This window comes from Podarcis gaigeae (genome assembly GCF_964106915.1).
Source record: "Podarcis gaigeae genome assembly, chromosome: 7".
In the NCBI taxonomy this organism is placed as follows: domain Eukaryota; kingdom Metazoa; phylum Chordata; class Lepidosauria; order Squamata; family Lacertidae; genus Podarcis; species Podarcis gaigeae.
Window position 1 is genome coordinate 44,907,556 of NC_139683.1, and position 21,850 is coordinate 44,929,405.

General features: G+C 41.9%; 1 protein-coding gene across 22 annotated transcripts in view; it reads left to right on the plus strand.

Annotated features, from left to right (window-relative positions):
* Positions 1 to 21,850, plus strand: part of ZNF521 (zinc finger protein 521) — a 297,889-nt gene that overhangs the window by 239,416 nt on the left and 36,623 nt on the right. For 14 of the 22 annotated variants that reach the window (XM_083748213.1, XM_083748210.1, XM_083748215.1 and 11 more), the window contains 2 exons: positions 10,927 to 10,992; positions 21,063 to 21,194. In XM_083748213.1, coding sequence (XP_083604339.1) covers positions 10,927 to 10,992; positions 21,063 to 21,194 — 198 coding nt within the window. The remainder of the gene's footprint in view (positions 1 to 10,926; positions 10,993 to 21,062; positions 21,195 to 21,850) is intronic. The other 8 variants (XM_083748212.1, XM_083748201.1, XM_083748204.1 and 5 more) reach the window with 1 other exon arrangement.

Here is a 21,850-nt window from a genome sequence, read left to right on the forward strand (position 1 = left end):
AGGAAACATTATAGTAAGCAACACCTAGTTTGGACTATATTCAGTATAGGGGCCTGTATAAGTTCTGCTTATAAGTTCTGCAGGATTTACAGAGAATACGTAAAATTAAAAAATTCCAACAAGCTTTGTATGAGTATATATGAAGATTTTGCCACTGGGTGGCTGATTGTACCAAAATGTTATCAGCCCTTGTATTTTGCAGCTCCAGGCTGAAGCAAAGGCAGGCATGGGAAGTTAATGGCCCAAGTATAGCCATTCTGTTGATATCCACATGTCTGCAAGGATGGTGTCACACCTCCTATTTTGATGAGACAAAAATTACCTCAAAACACTTTCTGCCACAATGGAGTGAGAGATGCAGGCAGAAATTAATGACTGTCACTAACTTAGGCACATGAATTTCAATGGGTCTACTCTGAGTAAAAGTTATGCAACCCAGTATTTTTATTCTGTTTTCAGAACCCAACCAAACATAAACTTGTGTTTTAAATACTAGGAAATTTAAAACATCCCTTGTCTCTCCGATGAAGCCCAAGGGAGTTAAAAAAAATGTGTTATATAACACATTTATGTCATTCCTCTTAAAGCAATGTTTGCTTCACAACAATTCCATTTCGGTTGGTTGAGTTGAGAGAAAGTGGATTTGCTAAAAGCCACCCAATGAGTTTTCATGGCTTGACTACATATTTGAACCTGGGATTCCTGTGTCCAAGTCCTCTACACTGACTTGAAAACCATGAACCATACTCTCTCAGCATCCAGCAAACAAGAGGAGGATCTCCACAGACATCATTTCTGAACTAATCCTTATTAGTTTCAGTGAAACATGATCCCAAATTAGTGTGCTCGGGATCACAACCCAACTTTTTGCTGGATCAGTAGGTAGTTTTTGAAAATATACGTCTTTTAAAATATAGGTAAGGATCTAGTTCACAATATGTGATTAAAGAACATCTTGAAGATAGGGAAATAGAACAAAACAGGAATACTCAACACTGCCAGTCCTTGTGTAACATCTGTTTTTGAACAACAAGGGATTATATAAGCGAAATACCAATATCAGTAAGTAACCTTGGGAAGGATTCTTCAGTCATCCTCAGCATTCTCTTTGCTGATAGTATCCTTATTTCAGGGTTGCACAATATGGCACACCCTCTAGATCAAGGGTAAGCACACTTTTCCAGCAGGTCAACTGTCCCTCAGACCTTGTGGGGGGCCGGACTATATTTTGAAAAAAATAATGAACAAATTCCTATGCCCCACAACTAACCCAGAGATGCATTTTAAATAAAAGGACACATTTTACTCATGTAAAAACACGCTGATTCCCGGACTGTCTGTGGGCTGGATTTAGAAGGCGATTGGGCTGAATCCGGCCTCCAGGCCTTAGTTTACCTACCCATGCTCTAGATGTTGCTGGACTCCACTTCGCATCTGCCCCATTTCATATGGCCAATGATCAGCCAATGTTTTGACTTCTATTATTCCATCTCACTAGAAGTAAAAGTATTTAAAGCCCTGGGGGCAGAGATTTTTAAAATTTCTTTGGCGATCACTTGTAGCCGAGTAAGATTATCTTCCATAAACACAGTATTAACAGTGAGTCCATAATTGACTGTGGAGGCCAATTGTGGATCCATGCATCCTTCCACAGTGAAGACATAGGTTTCTGGGTGGGATCATGGCAAGGGTTTGTTTGCCCAGTGTGCCTTCCTTTTAGCATGTTTCTCCCTTTCATCCTGAGTTTGAGCATCTTCAAAGCCCATGACACCTTTGGTAAAGGCTGTTCTCCAATTGCAGCACTCGCAGTGTTTCCCAGTTGTGACTTTTTAAAAAAAGATTTGCCTTGAGAGATCTTTAAACCTCTTTTGTTGACCACCAGCATCACACTTTCCATTTTTAAGTTTGGAATAGAGCAGTTTATTTAATTTCCTTAAGTACTTAAATCTGAACATTTTGTTATTTTTAGGTGCATCCTCAACAACACTCCACGGAAAATAATTGTCACTAAGAATATAAAAAAGAGACCTACTGGTTCAGGCCAGTGGTCCTTCTTTCACACAGGAGCAACCAGGTGCCTTTGGGAAGCCAGGCACACACACACAACATGAAAGCAACATGAAACCATTTAAACAAGTGGCCATGCCCTTATCCTGTGGCAGTGAATTCCACCAGTTACTAATGCATGGCAGTATCCAACAAATACTAGCACAAAGGACCTTTGACTGTGTAATGGAAGTTCCTCTCCCTTTCTGCCCAGTGGTGGAGCTTCATCTCTGGCACCGGGGGGGGGGGTGGAGAGCAGGCGGGGTGGGGCTGGTGTGCGTCCCGGGGCTGTGGCACAGTGACTGTGGGGGCAGGGCGACCAGCACTCCTCCACCAGTGTCTCTGTCCTGCATGCACCCCCTAAATCCATTCTGGGGGTTCCTCCAGCCCTCTGTAACAGATTTGTGGAGGATGCAGGAGCTGAAATCCTTGCACTAGTGGAAACACTTTCATGGGTACTTTCAGAACAGTACCATAAGGATAGTAAAAAACAAAACAAATTGGGTGCCCCCTTCCCCCCAAAAAAATTCCATTACATGCTTACAAGCAAATTAGGAATTGCATCAGTAGAACCACAGGCTGTTATTTCTTCCAAATTAATTGAAGAATTACTATATATTCTGAAGCTGTGAGCATTTATGCATATGCCCTTTTTTATTCTCAGCCTTATACCATGTTGCTTGGGTTGTCCACAATACTGCCTGCTCTTCACCTTTTTCTTGGTGTTTTTTGCTTCCATGAGGCCCTTTTATTCTCAGTGCGTGCTCCCTGAAGTCATCTACACACACAAAGCTGATCAAGTAAGACAATATTAAGCCCCTGTCCTTTTCTCCCTTCTTCTTTTGACAAAACAAAAAACAAAACAGCACTAACTTGTCAAGAGGTTCAAGGTGAAGCCTGCATGTGTTCATACCTGTCCAATTGTCCATGTAGTTTTGAATTTGCATGTATCTATTTTACCTGCACTGCACTGGTGTCACATGGTGTTTAAATAAAAAAATAAATCCAAGAACATGCAGTAGCTTGCATTTTACTGCCAGAGTGAAACTTCACCATCCTACCAAGGGAGCTTTTTGTAATGTTTGTAATGTGCTGCTTTCGTGCTTTAGCAAAGAAAAATGTCACTGCTGGGCTTTATTTTTAACAGACTTTTTAAACATCAATTAATGCAAGCAAATGTAGTGGAGGGTTTCTGGCTTGTTATTTATATGGGTGAGAGAGAGAGAGAGAAAGGGAAGAGAGCAAGCAGCTAGGGAGAGGCAGGTTGTTTTATTTTTAACTCTGAACAATTGGAGAACAGAGAGGGAGACTTTGAAAGGCACAAATGGCAGTCAGGTGCCAAATGTCCCTGAAAGGCAAGGGGGATTTAGGCCTTTGACTTTACTCCATGCCTCCAAATATGTCATGTAGACTGTGTGTTTCCTTTTTTATTATTATTTTCTGGAGCACATTTTGAGGTATAGAAGGTATCGGCAAAGCTGGCAGATTTAAATGTCGCTGAAGGGACCACACAGTTCGAACAGCTAATGGAAATAAACATAGGGGCCAAGAATAAGGGGTTGTTTTTCTTAATGGCATTTACCCCTAGAAAAAGCGGAAAAAACAGCCAAGTATATTCAGCTCAGATCCCACTTAAGAAATATAAGCACAAGTGCATATAGGCTATTTCATGCATTCCTATCTCAGGCTTTATTGTAAAAGGGATATCGTATTGGCCCAAATATAAGCCACACCCGCAAATACACTGCACCTTTAAAATTCAAGGGGAGGGGAGAGACAAGACCCGACTACAGGTACCATCCCCCCATGCTCCTGGGCTGCTTCCTGGGGGAAGCCACACTGCTTTGCTGGCAGCCTTCTCCCTTCTTTCCAGTGGCTTGACGGGAGGCTTGGGAGCAGCAGGTGGAGTGTGTGCTGTTGTCCCACGCTCTCGGGCCACTCTCTTGGGGGGGAGCCATGCCGCTTTGCCGGTAGCCTTCCCCCCAATAGCTTGGGGGAGGCTTGGGAGCGGTGGCGGCCTGGGTACCATTGCCCCATGCTCCTGGGGTACTTCCTGGCGGCGGGGAGCCACGCCACTTTGCCGATGGTGTAAGGTCATGAATATAAGCTGCGCTTTAACGTTTCATGGTCGGAATTTGGGGGGAAAAGGAAGTGTGGCTTATATTCAGGCCAATACAGTAGTGTCCCCTTTTTTCTTTTACATTTGGTACTTCCATTCCAGCTTTGGGTTAAATTCAGTGTACTATGGTCTGGTTTACTCCTTGAGACTTGAACCTTGGACTAAGTCCATTTCCTGCTCCTTTCATTCATTGCAGATAGCAGGTAACAAGCACACCTGGAGATGTGTGTTTCTCTTACCCTGCAGGACACAACTTGATTTCTGGCTAGTTCTCTCTTGGAGTATCCGTAAGATTCCACATTAAAATGAATATGGACTCTCCCTACTTCACTCAGTAATGCCCACCTACGTTAAAGGGAATGCTGTTATTGAGCAAACACGTCTTGGAGCAATGCGGTAGAATTAACCCTAGATACATAGAAATAACCCGTTTTTAGGAGCGTACATAACAACCTTTACTGACGGCAACAGACTTAGTAGGCAGTGAAGCAAGTAACACCCTCTTGCTGCCTTCACCTCTTTTTTTGACTTCTGAAATAACCTTGCTTTTTCAAAATATGACTGGGCTAATATTCCTCTGTGTTCTCTCCATTCCTCATGGCATTGCCCAGTAGTAAATCCCTGTGCACATCCCTTTAAAGTTTTTAAAGTCAAGTTGCTTCTTGTGTAGAGGAAAAGAGGCGGCAGAGAAATGAATTCTGCCTTTACATCAGCGTACTTATTTTCCCTCTCTGTTTGTAAAAAGACTGACAAGTAAGCATAACATGACTAGTGCTGTCAGGAAGTACATAAACTTGCTAGCTTCAAGATTTCTGATGGAGACACTTAGGCAGTTTTAAAGCAATGTCTGGGATTCAGAACTGACAGCCCACAGGCTTCCAGAGACCCAAATCTAGAGAAGTTACATGCACAGAGTTTTAAAAGCATTCTCAAGAACCTTTCTTTGCACAACATAAATTTCTTAATTTTGAAATCTAGATTAATAATAATAATAATTAGGGGGCATAGCGGAGTGGTAAATTGGATGGTTTGGCATGCAGAGTAGCCCATATTTAATCTGCATCATCTCCAGTTAAATGGACCAGGGTCAGACCTGGAGAGCTGCTTCCAACTGCTGTAGTCAGCACTGGACTAGACAGACCAATGATCTGACAGCTTTGTATGTACTACATCAGTACATACTTGTGAGACAAGTGTCACTACTATTCCCATTTTACAGATGAGAACTGAGACTGATAGAGTGTGATTTGCTCAACTCACCTACTGATTTGGTTCAAAGGCCTTAGTTCACTGAAACTAGTAACACTTTGTCTAAGCAGAGAAATCAAATTAATATGGCTGAAGCATTTTTGTAATTCTTCATTATAGCTTCAGAAATATTTAAGACTGAGTGGTTTTGCTTTTTGCTTTTTGCTGGAGCTCTCATCAGGAATTGTAGGATCAACCTGCTTCGATTATTGGTTTTCATTAAATGACATTCTTTGGTTTGCAGATGCCTCATTTGTCTTTCTGCTGTCCTGCTCTTCTACATTGGCAGATGTATTTGTGTTTGAGTGCACTTTCATCAAGGATCTCCATTCCTAATTGAGTTATGATAATTTAGGGCAAATAACTCATTGTTGCAACACTGTCATAATATGCAGTATGTATGTGCTCTGCTGTTGTACCAAAGCAAAATACATTTTGTGCCATACCTGTTCAAAGTCACTTAGAATGTTATGTAGGGATGCACAAAATTAAGAGTGGTAATGTTTGCCATTAATACAATGCTATGGCAGCATATGAGAACAGGGCCATGTGTTTTTTTAAAGGTGCCATTACATATATTAAAAGTGTTGGAACAGTTGATCTGTCTAAAGCAAGTTCTAAATAGATGTGTATTTTTAATATTACACAGCTAGAAAGATTGTTTTCATCAGACTCTCTATGTGACTGTGAAGTACTACTTGGTCTTTATTATTATTAAGCAAGGGGATATTGTATCCTGAGGAATCCTTTAAAGCAGGGCTAGGACATGTGGGGTTTGTAAGCTAAATCTAGTCTGCCAAGACTTTTCACGGAAAAGCTCTGCCTCTTTATCCTGGGATAAATTGGAGGGGGCAGCAGTGTGAGCAGTGAAGTATTGGTGGGTTGTTTAAAACCTTCTGGATTCATATTGCATTAAAACATTTGCACTTTATGATGCACATAGCAGTGGGAAAGTGCCATTCTGCATGCTTTAGGATTTTTCTTCTCACAGTTGAACACCTGGAAAATGTTAATTTGTTGCATTTCTGCAGTTAGAAAACCCACACATTCTATTCTGCTGTCTATACTAATGGAAACAACAGTATATCGTACTTGGTCATTAATCCGGCCATTGTAGATTAATGCCCTTTCTTTCCCTTTAGGAAATGATTTCTCTTAAGCAGTAGATTGTTTCACATTCTGCTGTGAATGTGAAAGGAAGAGATAGTACAAGTCTGTTGCACTTGACTCTGTAAACGGGATCTCTTATTTCTGGCTGATGGTTTCAGACCGTTTAGTGACTTAACTACCCATGGGTAAGCATGGAGGAACACGCAGGGAGTTAGTATTCTCATACTGATTTGAGTTCATATGTAATGTTAAACTAAACAATGCCTTAGCAGGCAGACGAGTTCCCAGAAAGGAGATTGTGGACACTTTGCTGCTCCTCCAGGCCTGCAGCTGTGAGCTAAGCCACTCTCTGTTTTAGCATATCGTCCAAACCCAGGTTTGTGGTTTGTTACCTCCAGAAAAACCACAAATTGGAAACCAAGAACAAACCTTGAGTACAGCTTCTTGTCTGCCTAGAAGAAGCCAAAACACAAGCCCGGATTCAGACGACACAATAAGCCAAATTTTATCTTAATTCACAGCTGTAGGATCTGAAGAGAAGCAAAGTGGTCATGAACTCCTCTCCAGGAGCATTTTCACAATAAGCCATGGTTTGGCTTAACATAGTGTGTGAACTGAGCGAATGTATCTTCACTTTTGCCTTTTCAGTCTTTGAATGACCCCCCCCCCCGAGTATTTTGAAATATGTGGTGCAATTTGGGCACAACTGCAGTGGTGGTAGCAGCAACAGCAGGAGTTGCAATAATAGTAGTTTTCATTGCCACACCAATTGCACATGGCAGTTTCTCAACCTTGAATTTACCACTTGTAGAGCCTACAGGGACGTGGGTGGAGCTGTGGTCTAAACTACAGAGCCTAGGGCTTACCAATCAGAAGGTTGGCAGTTCAAATCCCCGCAACTGGGTGAACTCCTGTTGTTCGGTCCCAGCTCCTGTCCACCTAGCACATCAAAGTGCAAATAGATAAATAGGTACAGCTCCAGCGGGAAGGTAAACGGCGTTTCCGTGCGCTGGTCTCGTTCACCAGAAGCGGCTTAGTCATGCTGACCACATGACCCAGAAGCTGTCTGCGGACAAATGCCAGCTCCCTCAGCCTAGAGCGAGATGAGCGCGCCACCCCAGAGTCGTCCGTAACTGGACCTAATGGTCAGGGGTACCTTAACCTTTACCTAGGGCCTAGAGTAGAATTTGCCCATTTCACATTGAAACTTTCCCCATTCTTGTATCTGGAGACTTTTTCTCATGAAAAGAATCATTTACCCCCCCCCCCCAAATGCAAATGAATGGCACCCCCCAAGATCTCTAGGATGATGAGCAAATCTGAGGTTGGGTGAAATAGGAGCTGGGGGGAGGGCAGGATGAAAGAAGAAAATGGAAAATCTCAGTTTGATCCAGGATCAAGTTTTATTGGATGAATATTCAAAAGCATTCATCTCTAGACAGAACCCTGGCAATTCACTGCAGCTCCAATGGCAATAATAAATAAATGCATTTTTTACAGCCAAATGGTTCAAGCAGCCAACAAAGTTAACACTATATAATTAATAACAATAAGCAATTAAAGAGAACAGCAGGTTACAGTGATAAAGCACCGAAATATATTAACGTAAAAAAGAAATACTGAATACTTATGTGAAAAGGGAGTGCATTAGGTCAACTTATAACCCTTTTTCTTCTGGATAAAGGGCACACACACGCGTGCGCACACACACAACACTGCTGCTGTTAAACCTTCATTTATTCCAGTGGGACTTGTGTGGGAATCTTGTGTAAGCTGCACAGGAAGAATGCTGTACATGAAGAAAGTAGACTGACTGGTAGATTGCACCCAAAATCTGAATGAAAGGGATGAGATGGTGTGTAACTAATAAAATATTATGAATACCACCATTCCCAAAACAATGCACTATGTTGAATGCTGGGGGAATGAAAAAAATGCATAAGAAGGCGGGGGCTTAACAGCAACAGAGCTAATGTACGGCAAATTGAGATCTTACCTGTTTGCATTTGAATGTGTGAGGCCTTTCATCTTTTTGAGCCCAGTGAATTTTATTTTCTGCTTTTTGTTGTTGTTGACATGATAAAGAAGACATAGAAAATGGAAAAAATAATATATGCCATTCCCATACTAATCCACCCTCCACCCGCCATGGTTTCATTTGCTTCCCTATTATCCTTTGGGAATAGTTTTTCTATTCTCTCTAGGGAATAATATCCTAGGATAGAGGGAACAGTTTCCCTAGCATTTAAGGAGTTATCAAGCATCATTTAACATATAGGCTTGGTCAGTTCCGTATTAATTTAAAATATATGTCCATGCTACCTACTGTATCAGCATCTTACAGACAACTTTTACTGCTATGCATTCAGCAGGTGACTCACAAATCTATTCATTTAAGTTTATGCACCTACCTTCACTAAGCAAGGCATCTGGTTAGGAGGGAAGCAAGGCACCTCTGGGAGAATCCTCATCTCAGGCTTGCTCCAATTTAGGCCCTTTACTTAGCATCACATTTTGATGGTCCTTTGTATTGCACTAAATATTAGGTATGTGCACCAACCCCACAATATGTGGTTCAGACCTCAGGGAACAGCCCACCTTGATCTGAAGGGCTTTAGTAGCTGCTTAGTTCAGCTCTGGGTCTGAGGCCAAGTTCACTTCAAAAAAATTGAGGCTTTGCTTCTTCCCATTCACTTTGTGGGAAGTAAAACTGCTATAACTCCCCCTCCCCCCACTTTTCATCAGAAATTGTTAAAATTTGCAGACCAAGTAGTCCCTTCAGAGTGGGTTATACCTTCCAAAATACAGGCAAGTAAGTCCAGGTGTTCTTTTTTATTTTTGGTGCTAGGTGCCTTTTTAATTCATTTATTTTTTTAAGGAAATGTATATAACTTTTTAAAAATTTGGCAGAAATGTGTAGGCATCGGGGGGGGGGGCGTTAAGGTGAGGGAATAAAGCCATTTCAGAAGGACAGCTGCAGAGATTTCCCCACAAGTGTAGCTTTTACAGAGTTTGGGGGGAGGTGTGGAATCTCTCCTGCAGTGTTTTGTGAGCAATTGGTCTGAAAATAGCATGAGGCATGAGAGAGGTGCCCCTGGGTAAGGAACCTGTCAAACTGCAGACCAGTTGGCTAGGCATCCTTTAAAAGTTGATTGGGCTGGGTGGGCGCAATTGAAAGGGATTCACTTTCCTCCCCCAAAGCCCTAGGATTGGAGATTCTGGGTTATATAAATTCCCTATGATTCTAAGCTTGACCTATCAGCCACAACAGAACTCTCTCTCTCTTCCCACCCTGGTATTTGCACACTTTTTCTTTCTTTCTCTCTCTCTCTCTCTCTCTCTCTCTCTCTCTCTCTCTCTGTGTGTGTGTGTGTGTGTGTGAGAGAGAGAGAGAGAGAGAGAGAGAGAGAGAGAGAGAGAGAGAGAGAACACCACTGGATATAGATGGCAGTAGGCAAGAACCTGGTCACATGTTTCCTGGAGTGGTGTGCTTGTTACTTCCTCTAGGATTGTTTGCAGGCTAGTCTGCTAATAGCTACATGTTTCTGTGACCAGCTCTTGTTATTTAAGCCCAACCATGTGAGGTGGGAGCAGATTGCACACATCATAATTAGTGGTCTGCTGTGGGACAGGGTCCAAATGCTGTAAGAAAGGCTCACATGACTAGGCTGGGGCATTTAAATGGTACAACAGTTACTTAGGTGCCAGTCACAGAAAAGGGGTTCCATTGAGGCTAAGGTAACCTGGATAGAGCAGATTGCATGGTTGCCTTACCCTTTGGTGACATACTTCACGGATCAGTAATAACAGCCAAGGGACCTGCCCTAACCAAGTGAGTGGAAGAGGTACTTTTTACCCAGAGCAACATGGGAGCAGCCACAGAGGTGGCAACCACATCACTCCTGCTAACACGAAAAAGAGGACCCAACAGTATCTAGTGGCGTTCTTCTTGCTGCCTGAAAACATAAATGAATACCAAAAAATACACCAAAAGAAAAGGACAGTGTATCAAAACGGCTTTGTGTCAAGCCTTTGCATATCAGCATGACCAACAAATTTGCTTATTGATAATATTTAGAAAAACAAATAATGCTTCAGAGGTAGCTGGCAGTTCTCTGTAGTCTGGTCTGGCCATTCCCTCCACCCCCTTGGTTTCTTCTGTAGACACTTGCTCTACATCCTGAGCAAAAATTAGTTGATGAAAGAGCTGTCAGTAATGCTCCATTCGTATGACTGATCCACTGTACTGTGGAATTCATATTGACTGACTGCTTGTCTCAGTGTTAAAAGATTGTTTTCCCTGTAGATGTGACTTTAGAACAGGTAGCATTTAGTTTATGCTGCATGAAGTGTCCATGAAGTATCCTCTTTCAATTTTACCAATTTTTGTTTTTTTTGTGTAGAACTCGATGGTAGATATACCAGTACTTCCACCAGTTCCAGAAGTCCCAGACGGGTGGGAAATACTAGTAGGTATTTAACATCAATGACAGAGAAAGCTATCTCTTGAAATATCACCAACGCTTAAAAAATAATAATACACTTGACACAGCAATACTGATTAAGAGAATCAGTGCTTTAAAATAGGCCAAAAACCTTTTGATTTCAACTAAAGTACATTTTCCATAATGTTAATGTGACTCTTATTCATCATACTTCTCCACTCCCTCAGAAACACATAGCTTTAACCATCAATTTTACTATAATTTTATGTGATTTACTGCTGAAAGGCAGGGTAAGGAACTTATTTCAGAGACAGAAATGTCATACAAGCACACAATTAGAACCTAGAACTTGAGGGGATGTCCACAAAAGCTTAAAACATTTCATGACTTACTCCCCAAGGAACTTAGAAATTGTAGTAGCTCTTGGAGCGAGGTGAGTAATCTCTTACAGAGAATTCTGAACATCCTCGTAGAACTACAGTATCCAAGGTGCCTGGGGAAGAATTGGTATAATAACTGCTTGCAATATAGACACACACCTAATTTAACTACATTGTAATTCTGAGTACTATATGAGCCCTGATTCCACACTGACTACGGCATGGTTCAGACTTTATGATGTGGTTGCCATTCACCGGGCAAAGTTCTCAGTTCACAGTAATATTGCTTGAAACTCAGCATCACATGGGTCTCCCGGAATTCAGTGTACTTCCCACACCAGTACCTCCCCTTGTTTGGGATGTGACACACATGGCCCACAGGGAAGGGCCAGCAAAGGGAAAGCATTGATAGTGGGCTTATGCGTGTACTTAGAAATGCTCAACTATCTTTAGTGAGAGCAGGATAAGACATTTGGCATGGGTGCATGTGGAGCTTACACACACACACACACACACACACACACACACGGGTATGACAGGTGTATTTTAATAGCTTCATTTTTGTTATGTTTTAGAACCTACTTGGCAAAAGAAAAATGTTGAGTGCCGTATTTTTCACTATATAAGACGCACCAGACCACAAGACGCACCTAGTATTTGGAGGAGGAAAATAAGAAAAAAAATATTCTGAATCTCAGAAGCCAGAACAGCAAGAGGGATCACTGTGCAGTGAAAGCAGCAACCCCTCTTGCTGTTTTGGCTTCTGGGATAGCTGCACAGCCTGCATACACTCCATAAGATGCACACACATTTCCCCTTACTTTTTAGGAGGGAAAAAGTGAGTCTTATAGAGCAAAAAATACGGTATTTTCCTTCCTCAAAATTGTTAGCAGAACTTTTTTTTTATTATTATACTTAATTTTCATTCAGTCAAATGTTCTGAATATAAGTGAACCAATAATCATGTCAAGCTCAGAACATGTACCCAATAACACAAACAAATCTAAGCTGTTTGGGAAAAATGTTTAAAGATTTCAGATCAATATAGACATATGAATCTTTGAATTCCCAGGCACTTATTACCTATCCCACCTGTTACTGAGCCCGAATGGGGTTTCCTCAACCCACCTGTTCCCCAGGTTGCCCTGCTTGGCTAGAAACATGGAAGAGACCAAAGTTCATGTCCTCCATTCTTCTACCCAAAGATAGAACTATCTCCCATACATCACCTCCAGACAATTCTAGCCCCTGGCTTCCAGTCAGCTGCTGCACTATAATAACATGCAGCTTAATCCCATGGGAATCCTCTCCTGCCCTTTCCCACTGCTTCTGGCACCCCTGTTTCTTTCTTCTCTATAACATTAGGTCCTCCATCCCTTCCTTTTGTAATTTATTGGCTCCAAAAGCTGCAAAAATACATGCACTGTATTAACAACCCTGTGGAGGGAAGGTCCATTCCGTCTGCTGCGGAAGCAGAGCTACTGCCTCTAACAAATTGTTGCTCTAGGCATTTGTCTAGGGTCATCTACTATAACTTCAGTCTTGCTAGAACTGAGAGCTAGGAACTGGCACTTTATTCCACTTAAGTTACCAATATTTGGTGTGAGTGGGAGAGCGGGAGACATACTGCTTCAGTTAGTTCAAAGTCTAAATTCAGACCAATAATTTCTGTTGTACTTTTTTAAAGAAAGAAAGAAAGAAAGAAAGAAAGAAAGAAAGGGAAATACAGAGATCATTTTTTGAGTATTCCATATAATATAGGGCGCAATGGCAACAGCGTAATGTAACTTTGTGATGCATACCCAATTTCCCTCTTACGATACAGTCTATTTCTGACTACCAGATGCTAGAAGCTAACAATAGAGAAAGCTATCATGATGATTCCCTGCTTGTGATCTTCCCTGTGGCATCTTTTGTCTGCAGTTAAGAGGACAGAATGCTTGACTAGAATTACCATTAGTGTGCCCCAGCATGGCATTTCTTGGGAAGAGGCCACAGCTCAGTGGTAGAGCTCACGCTTTGCATGCAGAAGGTCCCTGGTTCGGTCCCTGGCATCTCAAGTTTTAAAAAAGGAACTTGAGTAACAGGGTTGGGAAAGATCTCTGCCAGTTAATATGGATTGCCCTGAACTACATGGCTAATTGTGTAACTAATGAAATACGGCTTTATGTGTCTTTGTGTTTTCACTGCCCACTTGTAATCAAATCAAATGTATAGAAAATGCATGTCATGCGCTGTCTTCAGGCTGTAGGGGATAAATCACGTTTGAATGTTCTTCCTATGTTTTTATAAAAAGCCTTTCTGCACACAGAAACATAGCAGGTTAGCTTTCCATATGCAAGGATTTGTTTGTTTGTTTGTTTACACGTAGTAGTATTCATACATGCACTCCTTGACCTCCATTCCAAGGTGGTGCAGCCTGCTGAATGTTTTATATCCTTCTCCCTGATCTGCTAGTTTTCTTCATGCAAGGAGTTTCTCACAGGGGAGATTTAGATATGTCCTGCCACCTGCAGAATCAAGTGGTATGATCCAAGAAGGACCATGTCTTGTTGTTTTTAAAATTCAGTATGTTGTAATGCTTTTCTGAAGTCTAGGTATAAGATAAGTGTTGTTGTTGTTTTTTAAAAAAACATCCACCAGCTTGCTCCATGTCCAAAAATAAAGAATTGATAATTATTTAAACGTTAGTCTACATTTTTGCAGTAGCAGATTCTTCGAGTACTGTAAACATTTCCCTCCAGCAAATCCCAGCTGTATATTTGATTTTAGTATCTCCATTTCCTTGCTGCTATATGCCTGAATTGTGGGGTTTGGGGTGATAATTCTTGAGAAATTGTAAATGACAGAAGGCCCATTACAATCAGGGAGGAATGATGAGCATATGCTGGAAGTCTTCAGGCAATGTTAATTTCTGTATTAAGTCTTTAAATGTGTGCTCTTTGCCTAGGTGAAACGGGTGGGGGTGGAAAATAAGTGTTGGTTTGATGCAGCTGTGAACACTTTGGAGAGCTAGAAAACTGCAGGCCATTTGATTCCCAAGTTAAAGAGAGGAAACCAGAGTTTGACCAACAGCTATTAAGAGGGCCTTATCCTATAGACGCATTCATCTGACTTAGACTTGGTGAACAGAAGAGAGACTATATAGACACCTTTCAGTATGAATTGCCACAACATGCTCCAACTACATTTTATCCATTGCCTGGTATTCCCATTGGTCTCACCCAGCGACTCTAGTGCAATGTCCCATCAGCACATAGTGGACAGGGAAGACAGCTTTGTTGCAGGGTGTGTGTAGCAGGTATGTTACTATTCATGCTCTTCTTTAAAAAGCCAAGATATGCGGCTAGACATAGGGCCAGATCAAGTCCTAGTAGCAGAAGCTTGTGCAAGGATTTCTGCTGGCCCAAGTGGGATTTCCCCTCCTCTCCTTTGCCCCATGCCCCCCAGTTGACACCCCCACCCCTGCCCAACAGTACTCAAGGGAAAGAGAGGGGATATCATTCTATCTTGCAAGCTGAAATGTTTGCACTAATGGAATAATTGCCATAGCAGTATGTTGACTTCTTCTCAGCGCAATCCTTGGGAGGCAATAGAACATTAAAAACCAACAACAGTAAGTGGTTTGCAAAATTGTAGAACAGAAGGGGCACATCTCTACTACTATGATGCACTTCGCTGTGACCTTAAGGCTGTAATTCTATACACTTACCTAGGAAAAGCCCATTAAACTCAAAGGTCCTGACTGTGATAGGTAGTTGCTGAATGAGCAATCTGGAGTTGGGATAGCACAGTAGCAGACTGCTCTGTTTTAGGATTAATATTGTATGAGAACAGTCTTATTTGGTTTAATTTAAATTATATTTTACATTTCCTCGCAGCTGTGTTTTTTAAAAAAATATCTATGTTTGACTGTTCTTAATTGCATAAAAAATATTAAAATATAGTATATGCATGTGTGCGAAGGTTTTGTCAAATGCCGCTAATAATATTGCAGGAAATGTCCAGTAGGTGCTTCCTGATGTTCTAGCACCCACTTTACACATGAAAAGCAAGGCATGTATTAACAAAACATTTTTCCAGAACCAAAACATGGTACTTTGAGAGCACACAAAATCTATCATCCCTGCAGCGGTTCTCAAACTGTGGGTCCCCAGCTGTTGTTGGACTACAACTCCCATCATCTCTGAGCTCTGGCCTTGCTAGCTAGGGGTGATGGGAGTTGTAGTTCAACAACATCTGGGGACCCACAGGTTGAGAAAGGCTGCTCCAAGGCATGGAACAAACATAAGCAAAATAGAACAGAGGTCCAGCTGCAAAACCCGCTTTATTTGTTATACAGTCTGCTACTTCCATGCAACAGCCTCCGCAGCGTGTTACACACACGAAGGTGCACCACGCAATTTAATGGGCAGCAGGGCTGTGGCTGTTGTCCTAACCCAAACAACATGTGGTTTCCCTTTGTTCATCTGTTAGATGTGGACATCTGAGAAATGGAAGCCTGGCTACATAGATGTCTATGTACGTAAGCTTCCCCTGGAGCTGGAGCCATGTGCGATCAGGGTTCCAGCTCGCGGGAAACACTATAATACACAGAGGTCTGCACCGCTATGCTTTAGCGCAGTAACCATTCTCACAGAATAACTGGGCGCCATGAGTGAGGCCCATGTGTCATCAGGGCCCATTGCCTTTTTCATGGTATGGACCCCTTTGTGTCATGAAGGCAGCTCATTCTTGGGAACTTCACCATACTAGGTTTTTCCCCCTCTTGCTTTCATTGTGGCAGTAGCACACTGGACCAAAGATTAAGCCTGCTTACCTTAATATGTATCAGATCAGAGGCTCAGCAAATGGTCTGGGAGCACCAGACTAATGCTCAGCAGGTGTTGATCTGATAGGTAACATGGACAGGAGGCAACTGGGTATTCTATGTTTTTAATTGTTGCTGTTATCAGTTATCTTTTTTTGAATTGGAAATCTACAGATCCAAAACTCATTTCCTTTCTATGAACCAGAAAGCTTAATTGTATTATAGTCCTTCTTCTTCCTCTTTCTCTCCCACCCCTTCCAAAGAACCAGTTCATGTTTTTCCTCTCTGGGGAGACTTCCATCCATTCATCTCCAACTACATCCCCACATGGATGTAGCTCTTGTGAATGGCTTCCTCGTGCAGCACTCTTTTCCATCACCACACATGAGAAAGGGCCTAAAAATAAGTCTTCTGGCAACAGTGCACATGAGGAACCCATAATTAGTGTCCTCAGCTTGGATCTCTTCCTTGAGATGACTGCTCAGAAGTCACTTTGTTTCTGACTGGGGGGAAATGGTTGTGTGAATCAGCACTACAGCAGCTCCTGGGTACCTAATTTGCAAGCTGTATTTTTATCTTAATCCATGCAAGCAGTTGCCTAGAAATTCCATAGAATTGCTTATTCCTCACCTATAACTCTTAATAAAAAATAGGACCGTGCCAACCTATTAAATCCTTAATAGAATATTCTAATGGTTATTAAATCAATTGACTCTGAATCTCACTTTAATAAATGAGTCAGACAGTATTTTCCAATTACTGTCATCCACCACCTTTCTAAAGAGCAGATTATTCTGATTGAATTTTTTTAAGCTGTTCAGCACTTTTAAGATCCCCTCCCTAATACATTTGCTGAAAGAATGTAGCTTTGAAGTGGATATAGGAGAGAGGAAGAATGACCTCTTGAAGGGATGTTCTGGCACTCCACTTCACTTCATATTTATCCCAGGTGTAAACTGCCAGGGTAGCTTTTCACTGTCTGTTTGTTTAGTTGTGACATTCAGTATTTTCTAAAATTTTAAGATTTTCTGTGACTAGAGAAGGCGTGGGGGTGGGGGTGCAAAACAGCTCTCCTTCCAGTCACCATTCCATTTCTTCTAATCTTGTAATATTTACAAGGAGCAACAGGAAGTGAAATGTTATGGTGGAAGAACTGTAGAAGTGTGTGCAGCTGACCTTTCCAAAGTCAATTGTTTTAAAAAGGTGTCTGAAAACCAAGGTATTTTCAGAAGGGTTGCAGTCATCCTGGGCCAGATAGTCACTTGGTGTTTCCTCTACTGGGTCAGTCACAGTTCAGTGCTGTTGCTACCCATAGCACTTTTACTTTCCTAAAAGGTAGTGCGGATCAAAGTGGGAAATGAGGAGAATACAGTGCTACCTCTGGATGTGAACGGGATCCGTTGCAGAGCCCCATTCGCATCCTGAAGTGAACGCAACCTGCACATTCGCGGGTCGCGATTCTCCACTTCTGCGCATGCATGTGACGTCATTTTGAGCGTCTGCGTGAGCGGCGAAACCCGGAAGTAACACGTTCTGTTACTTCCGGGTCGCCACGGAGCGCAACCCGAAAATGCTCAACCCAAAGCATATTTAACCCGAGGTATGACTGTATGTGAGTTAACAGCTTTACAGAAATATTGCATATGGTCCAAGAGAGTGGCGTAGCGTGGGTTGTCAGCACCCGGGACAAGGCAAGTAATTTGCGCCCCCTAACCCGTGGATTTGTGCCCCCTAACCCTAACCCCCAGATGTTGCGCCCGGTGCGGCCGGCCCCCCTGCACCCCCCACGCTATGCCACTGGTCCAAAAAACCTTTACTTACTGTAGATCACAAATATCTCAGTTGGTAGGGTATGAGACCCTTAATCTCAGGGTAGTGGTGGTGGTGATTTGAACCTCACACTGGGCAAGGTTTCTTGCATTGCAGGGGGTTGGACTAGATGACCCTTGTGATCCCTTTCCAACTCAACAGTTCTATGATTCTTTACACAAAGAAAAAAGTAAACCTGCCTAAGCTAATAATTAAGGCAGTGTAAAGACAGATATCTTCACCAGTAGCATTCCCTCTAATTACAAAAGTGAAAACTTTTATTAGTCAACAAAACGAGTGGTGGGACCTCGATCACCCCCCATAGGAATACTTTGTAAAATACCCCTCGCTTTCTGTTGCTTTGTAGTGCCTGACATTGCAGATTTGCATTTGGCTAGCATTGCAGAGGTTGGCATTGCTATCTTCACCTTGACGGATGAAAGATCCAGAGCTAAGCTCCTTTCTTTCCACTTGCTTTAAGTGTGCATATCAACACAAATATTCATGGGGGAAAAATCCCTCCTAAGATTACTCAGTGCATAATATGGCTATTATGGGGATTTCCACCTTCCTCTGAAGCAGCTGTTACTGACCACTGTCATAGGCCAGATACTAGATGCTCGGCCTAATCTTCTATTACACTATTAATTTCAGAATTTTAAGATATTAAAAATCAGGATTTAAGATATTAAAAATCAGGATTGATGTGAGGACTAGGCATTTACTCCGTCTTCTTAACAACATCTGTATTCAACCCTACTGGGATATGTAGTCGTTTAAAATGTGGACTTAGTGAACATAAGTCTTACATTTTAGAAAAACATTGAATTTTATTTTAATGTTTAAATTCAGGAAACAAAAAAGGAAGGATATGTAATACAACAAGACAATTAAGGAAAGAAAGAAACTCACTGATTACAGTTCTTAATATATCACATTTCTGCCATGCATTATCCTGAATCAGTTTATGGATACATATATGCTTACCAAGTGGTCCATCTAACTGTCCTAGATCATGAGCTGGAAGAAGAACAAGCTACTTTGGACTTCTTCCCTGGCTGTATAATGACATCAAAGTAACCGCTGTCATAAACATGGAGGAAGTGACAAATGCTTCCTCTCACATTGGTACAGTTGAGCTTTAGCAAGCCGTAAGCACACCTAGAATCTCAAGACTACACAGCTTAGAGCAGGAGTGGCCAAGATAGATGTTGTGGCCATTCACATCAGTCTCAGCCAGCAGGGCCACTGGGCACCATGTTAACTGTACTTGGCCTAAAGGCTGTGCAATTGCTGGTGCTGTTTTTGACTGGCCTGAGCATTTGCCATGAGAACAGGGGTTGGTAACTAGTGGAAATGCTGTTATCTATCACTAGTAGCATTGTTTCCCAACCACTGGGTGAGGCATCACCTAGATCCCTTGCTAGAGCTCAGGAAGCCAGTGTAGCAGTTTATTAATTGTGCATGTGTACATTAAAATTAAATTAGAGTTCAGGTAACTGTGAACCAATGCATCAGAAATATAAATCAATTTACTTTCCCCTGTTTTAGATGGATACAGTCTGGTAGAATAGCCAACCAATGGCCATTTAGGCTGCAAGTTATATATTATCTGTTAATTTGATAGTTATCCTCTTCAGTTTTCATTCATTTCTATATCAGTCATAGCTACCAGTCATATTAAGCAAACTATGCTTAGGAAGATGTGCTTTAAAAATCCTTTCCCTCTAATCTTGCTTGAATGTTGTACCAGGGACAATCGCGCGCGTGTGTGTTTATTAATCGGATAGTGATTTTACCTGCAAGATCAAACTATTTGTATAACACACTAGTGACATACAGAAGGACCTTTCCTGAGATCTGCTGAGGGAATTGAACCCTGTACAACAGAGCTGGAAGTTGCATCTTACCTAGCAACTGTTTCTAAGTAGGACAACCTATCACTGTTCCCATGGCGGAATGAAAGGAGCTTGCAACACTGTTGGGAAGAAAGACTAATGGTAGGCCTAAGATGGAAGGGAGGGGGGAGGGCACCAAGGGCCTGTAGCTCAGAGCAGGGTAGGTTTTAGGATCAATTTGGTGGTGCTAGGATTGCCTGTAGCTGAACAAATAAAAGACCATTGAGGCTAGTAGGATAGTTATTAATAATATAGTATATTGTGGGTGAGCGGGCGGGGGGGGGGGGGAGAGACTAGTTCAAGCATTAAAGATACTGGGTAATTAGTTGTCATAGGAAAAGATTTCAGATACCAACCCCCTTGAATACCAAAAATTAACATAACAGCTCACAGAATTGAAATAAAAATAAAAATCCTGAATTTTCTTATCTGCCCGCACCCCTCCCCCAGGGCGCCCCCATCATCAGTACATGCAAATTCTTTGCTACTAAAAACTAACCCAAGTAGCAAGGATTTGCACAGCATTTTTGGTTGTCATATAGAGGAAAGGCTAGAGTGAAGGATACATATGAAACTTCATGATAGAAAGGGAAGACTAGGATGGGAATTTTTTTGTGAGTACACTTGCTGGCTGCTCTATTGAGAATTTGCATATTACAGTACATAATAATATACTCTGCAGTCAATCTGTTTGACCTCTTTGTCTGTCTGTCTGTCTGTCTGTCTGTCTCTCTCTCTCTCTCTCTCTCTCTCTATATATATATATCCCTCTCCTCAACCCATTACTTGAAAAAGCCAGTGCTAATTTTTGGGGTGCACATTAACTGATATGGGTTAATAGCAACAAGGAGCCTGACAGTATATCTGCCCACCCTTATTTTGGCATAGCCAATGGGATAGAATGATGCCATATCTAGTCAAGGCCATTCATATTTAACTGACTTAAAATCTGGTACACCAGCATTTATGTTAGCAGGTATCCAGTGCTATTGCATGTGTGCACCATACTTCTAATTAGTGAATAAATATTTGGGGAGGTGTAGCGGTTGCTGATTGGAACAAGATGAAAAGCTGCTTAGTACATGAAGTATATCTTCATGATCCTGCATAAATTCTAATCCTGGAATTCTTTAGCAAGAGATTGGGTTTCAAGCATCGCAAGTGACAATAAACTTTTCTTATATTTTTTCCCACTAGATGAAGGACTAAACCACGAGTGCAAGCTCTGCAACCAGACATTTGATTCTCCTGCCAAACTACAGTGCCATCTGATAGAACACAGCTTTGAAGGAATGGGAGGGACCTTCAAATGTCCAGTCTGCTTTACAGGTGAGTATTCAGGAACTGTTCGTTTTATTCATGCACATTCTCAAATGGTGCCATTTATGCCAGACATTGACTTCAGGTCAGCTTGCATGCAAGTATTAGATTTGTGCTCCTTAGTGGTATTGATTAGGAATTATTTTAAAAGTCAAGTGTGCAGAAAGATTGGACCTCCATCTACCTGAATTGCTTTTGCAAGCACACTCTCACACAATATGTTTTTATCGTATCAATAGGGTGGGTTCCAGAGACCCCATATGCTGAGCAGAAGGTTCCGATTTCTGCCTGTTTCCTCGCCTCTACTGTATCTCATCTTCCACATGCCACACTGCTCTAACCACAAAGTGAGATGAATCCTCATTGTATCCTGCTACATTCCTACCTGATGTACATACATTCTCAAAGGAAGATCATGTGTCTGTGGGGCTGTTGGAATACTTGTTTTCAGCAGAGCATTCTCAAGTCATGCTCCATTTAAGCTGATTGGCCTCTGTGTCTTCATGTCTGCATGTAGAACCAGGCACACGTTGACCCAAGAAGCCACGTTTGAGGTGGTAGGGGATCTTCTACATATACCCATACTTAGATCAGGTTCACCATGTTTATCCCTCAAGTATTCAGCACAGCGCATCAAACTACACATTGTGTATAATATTTTGGGT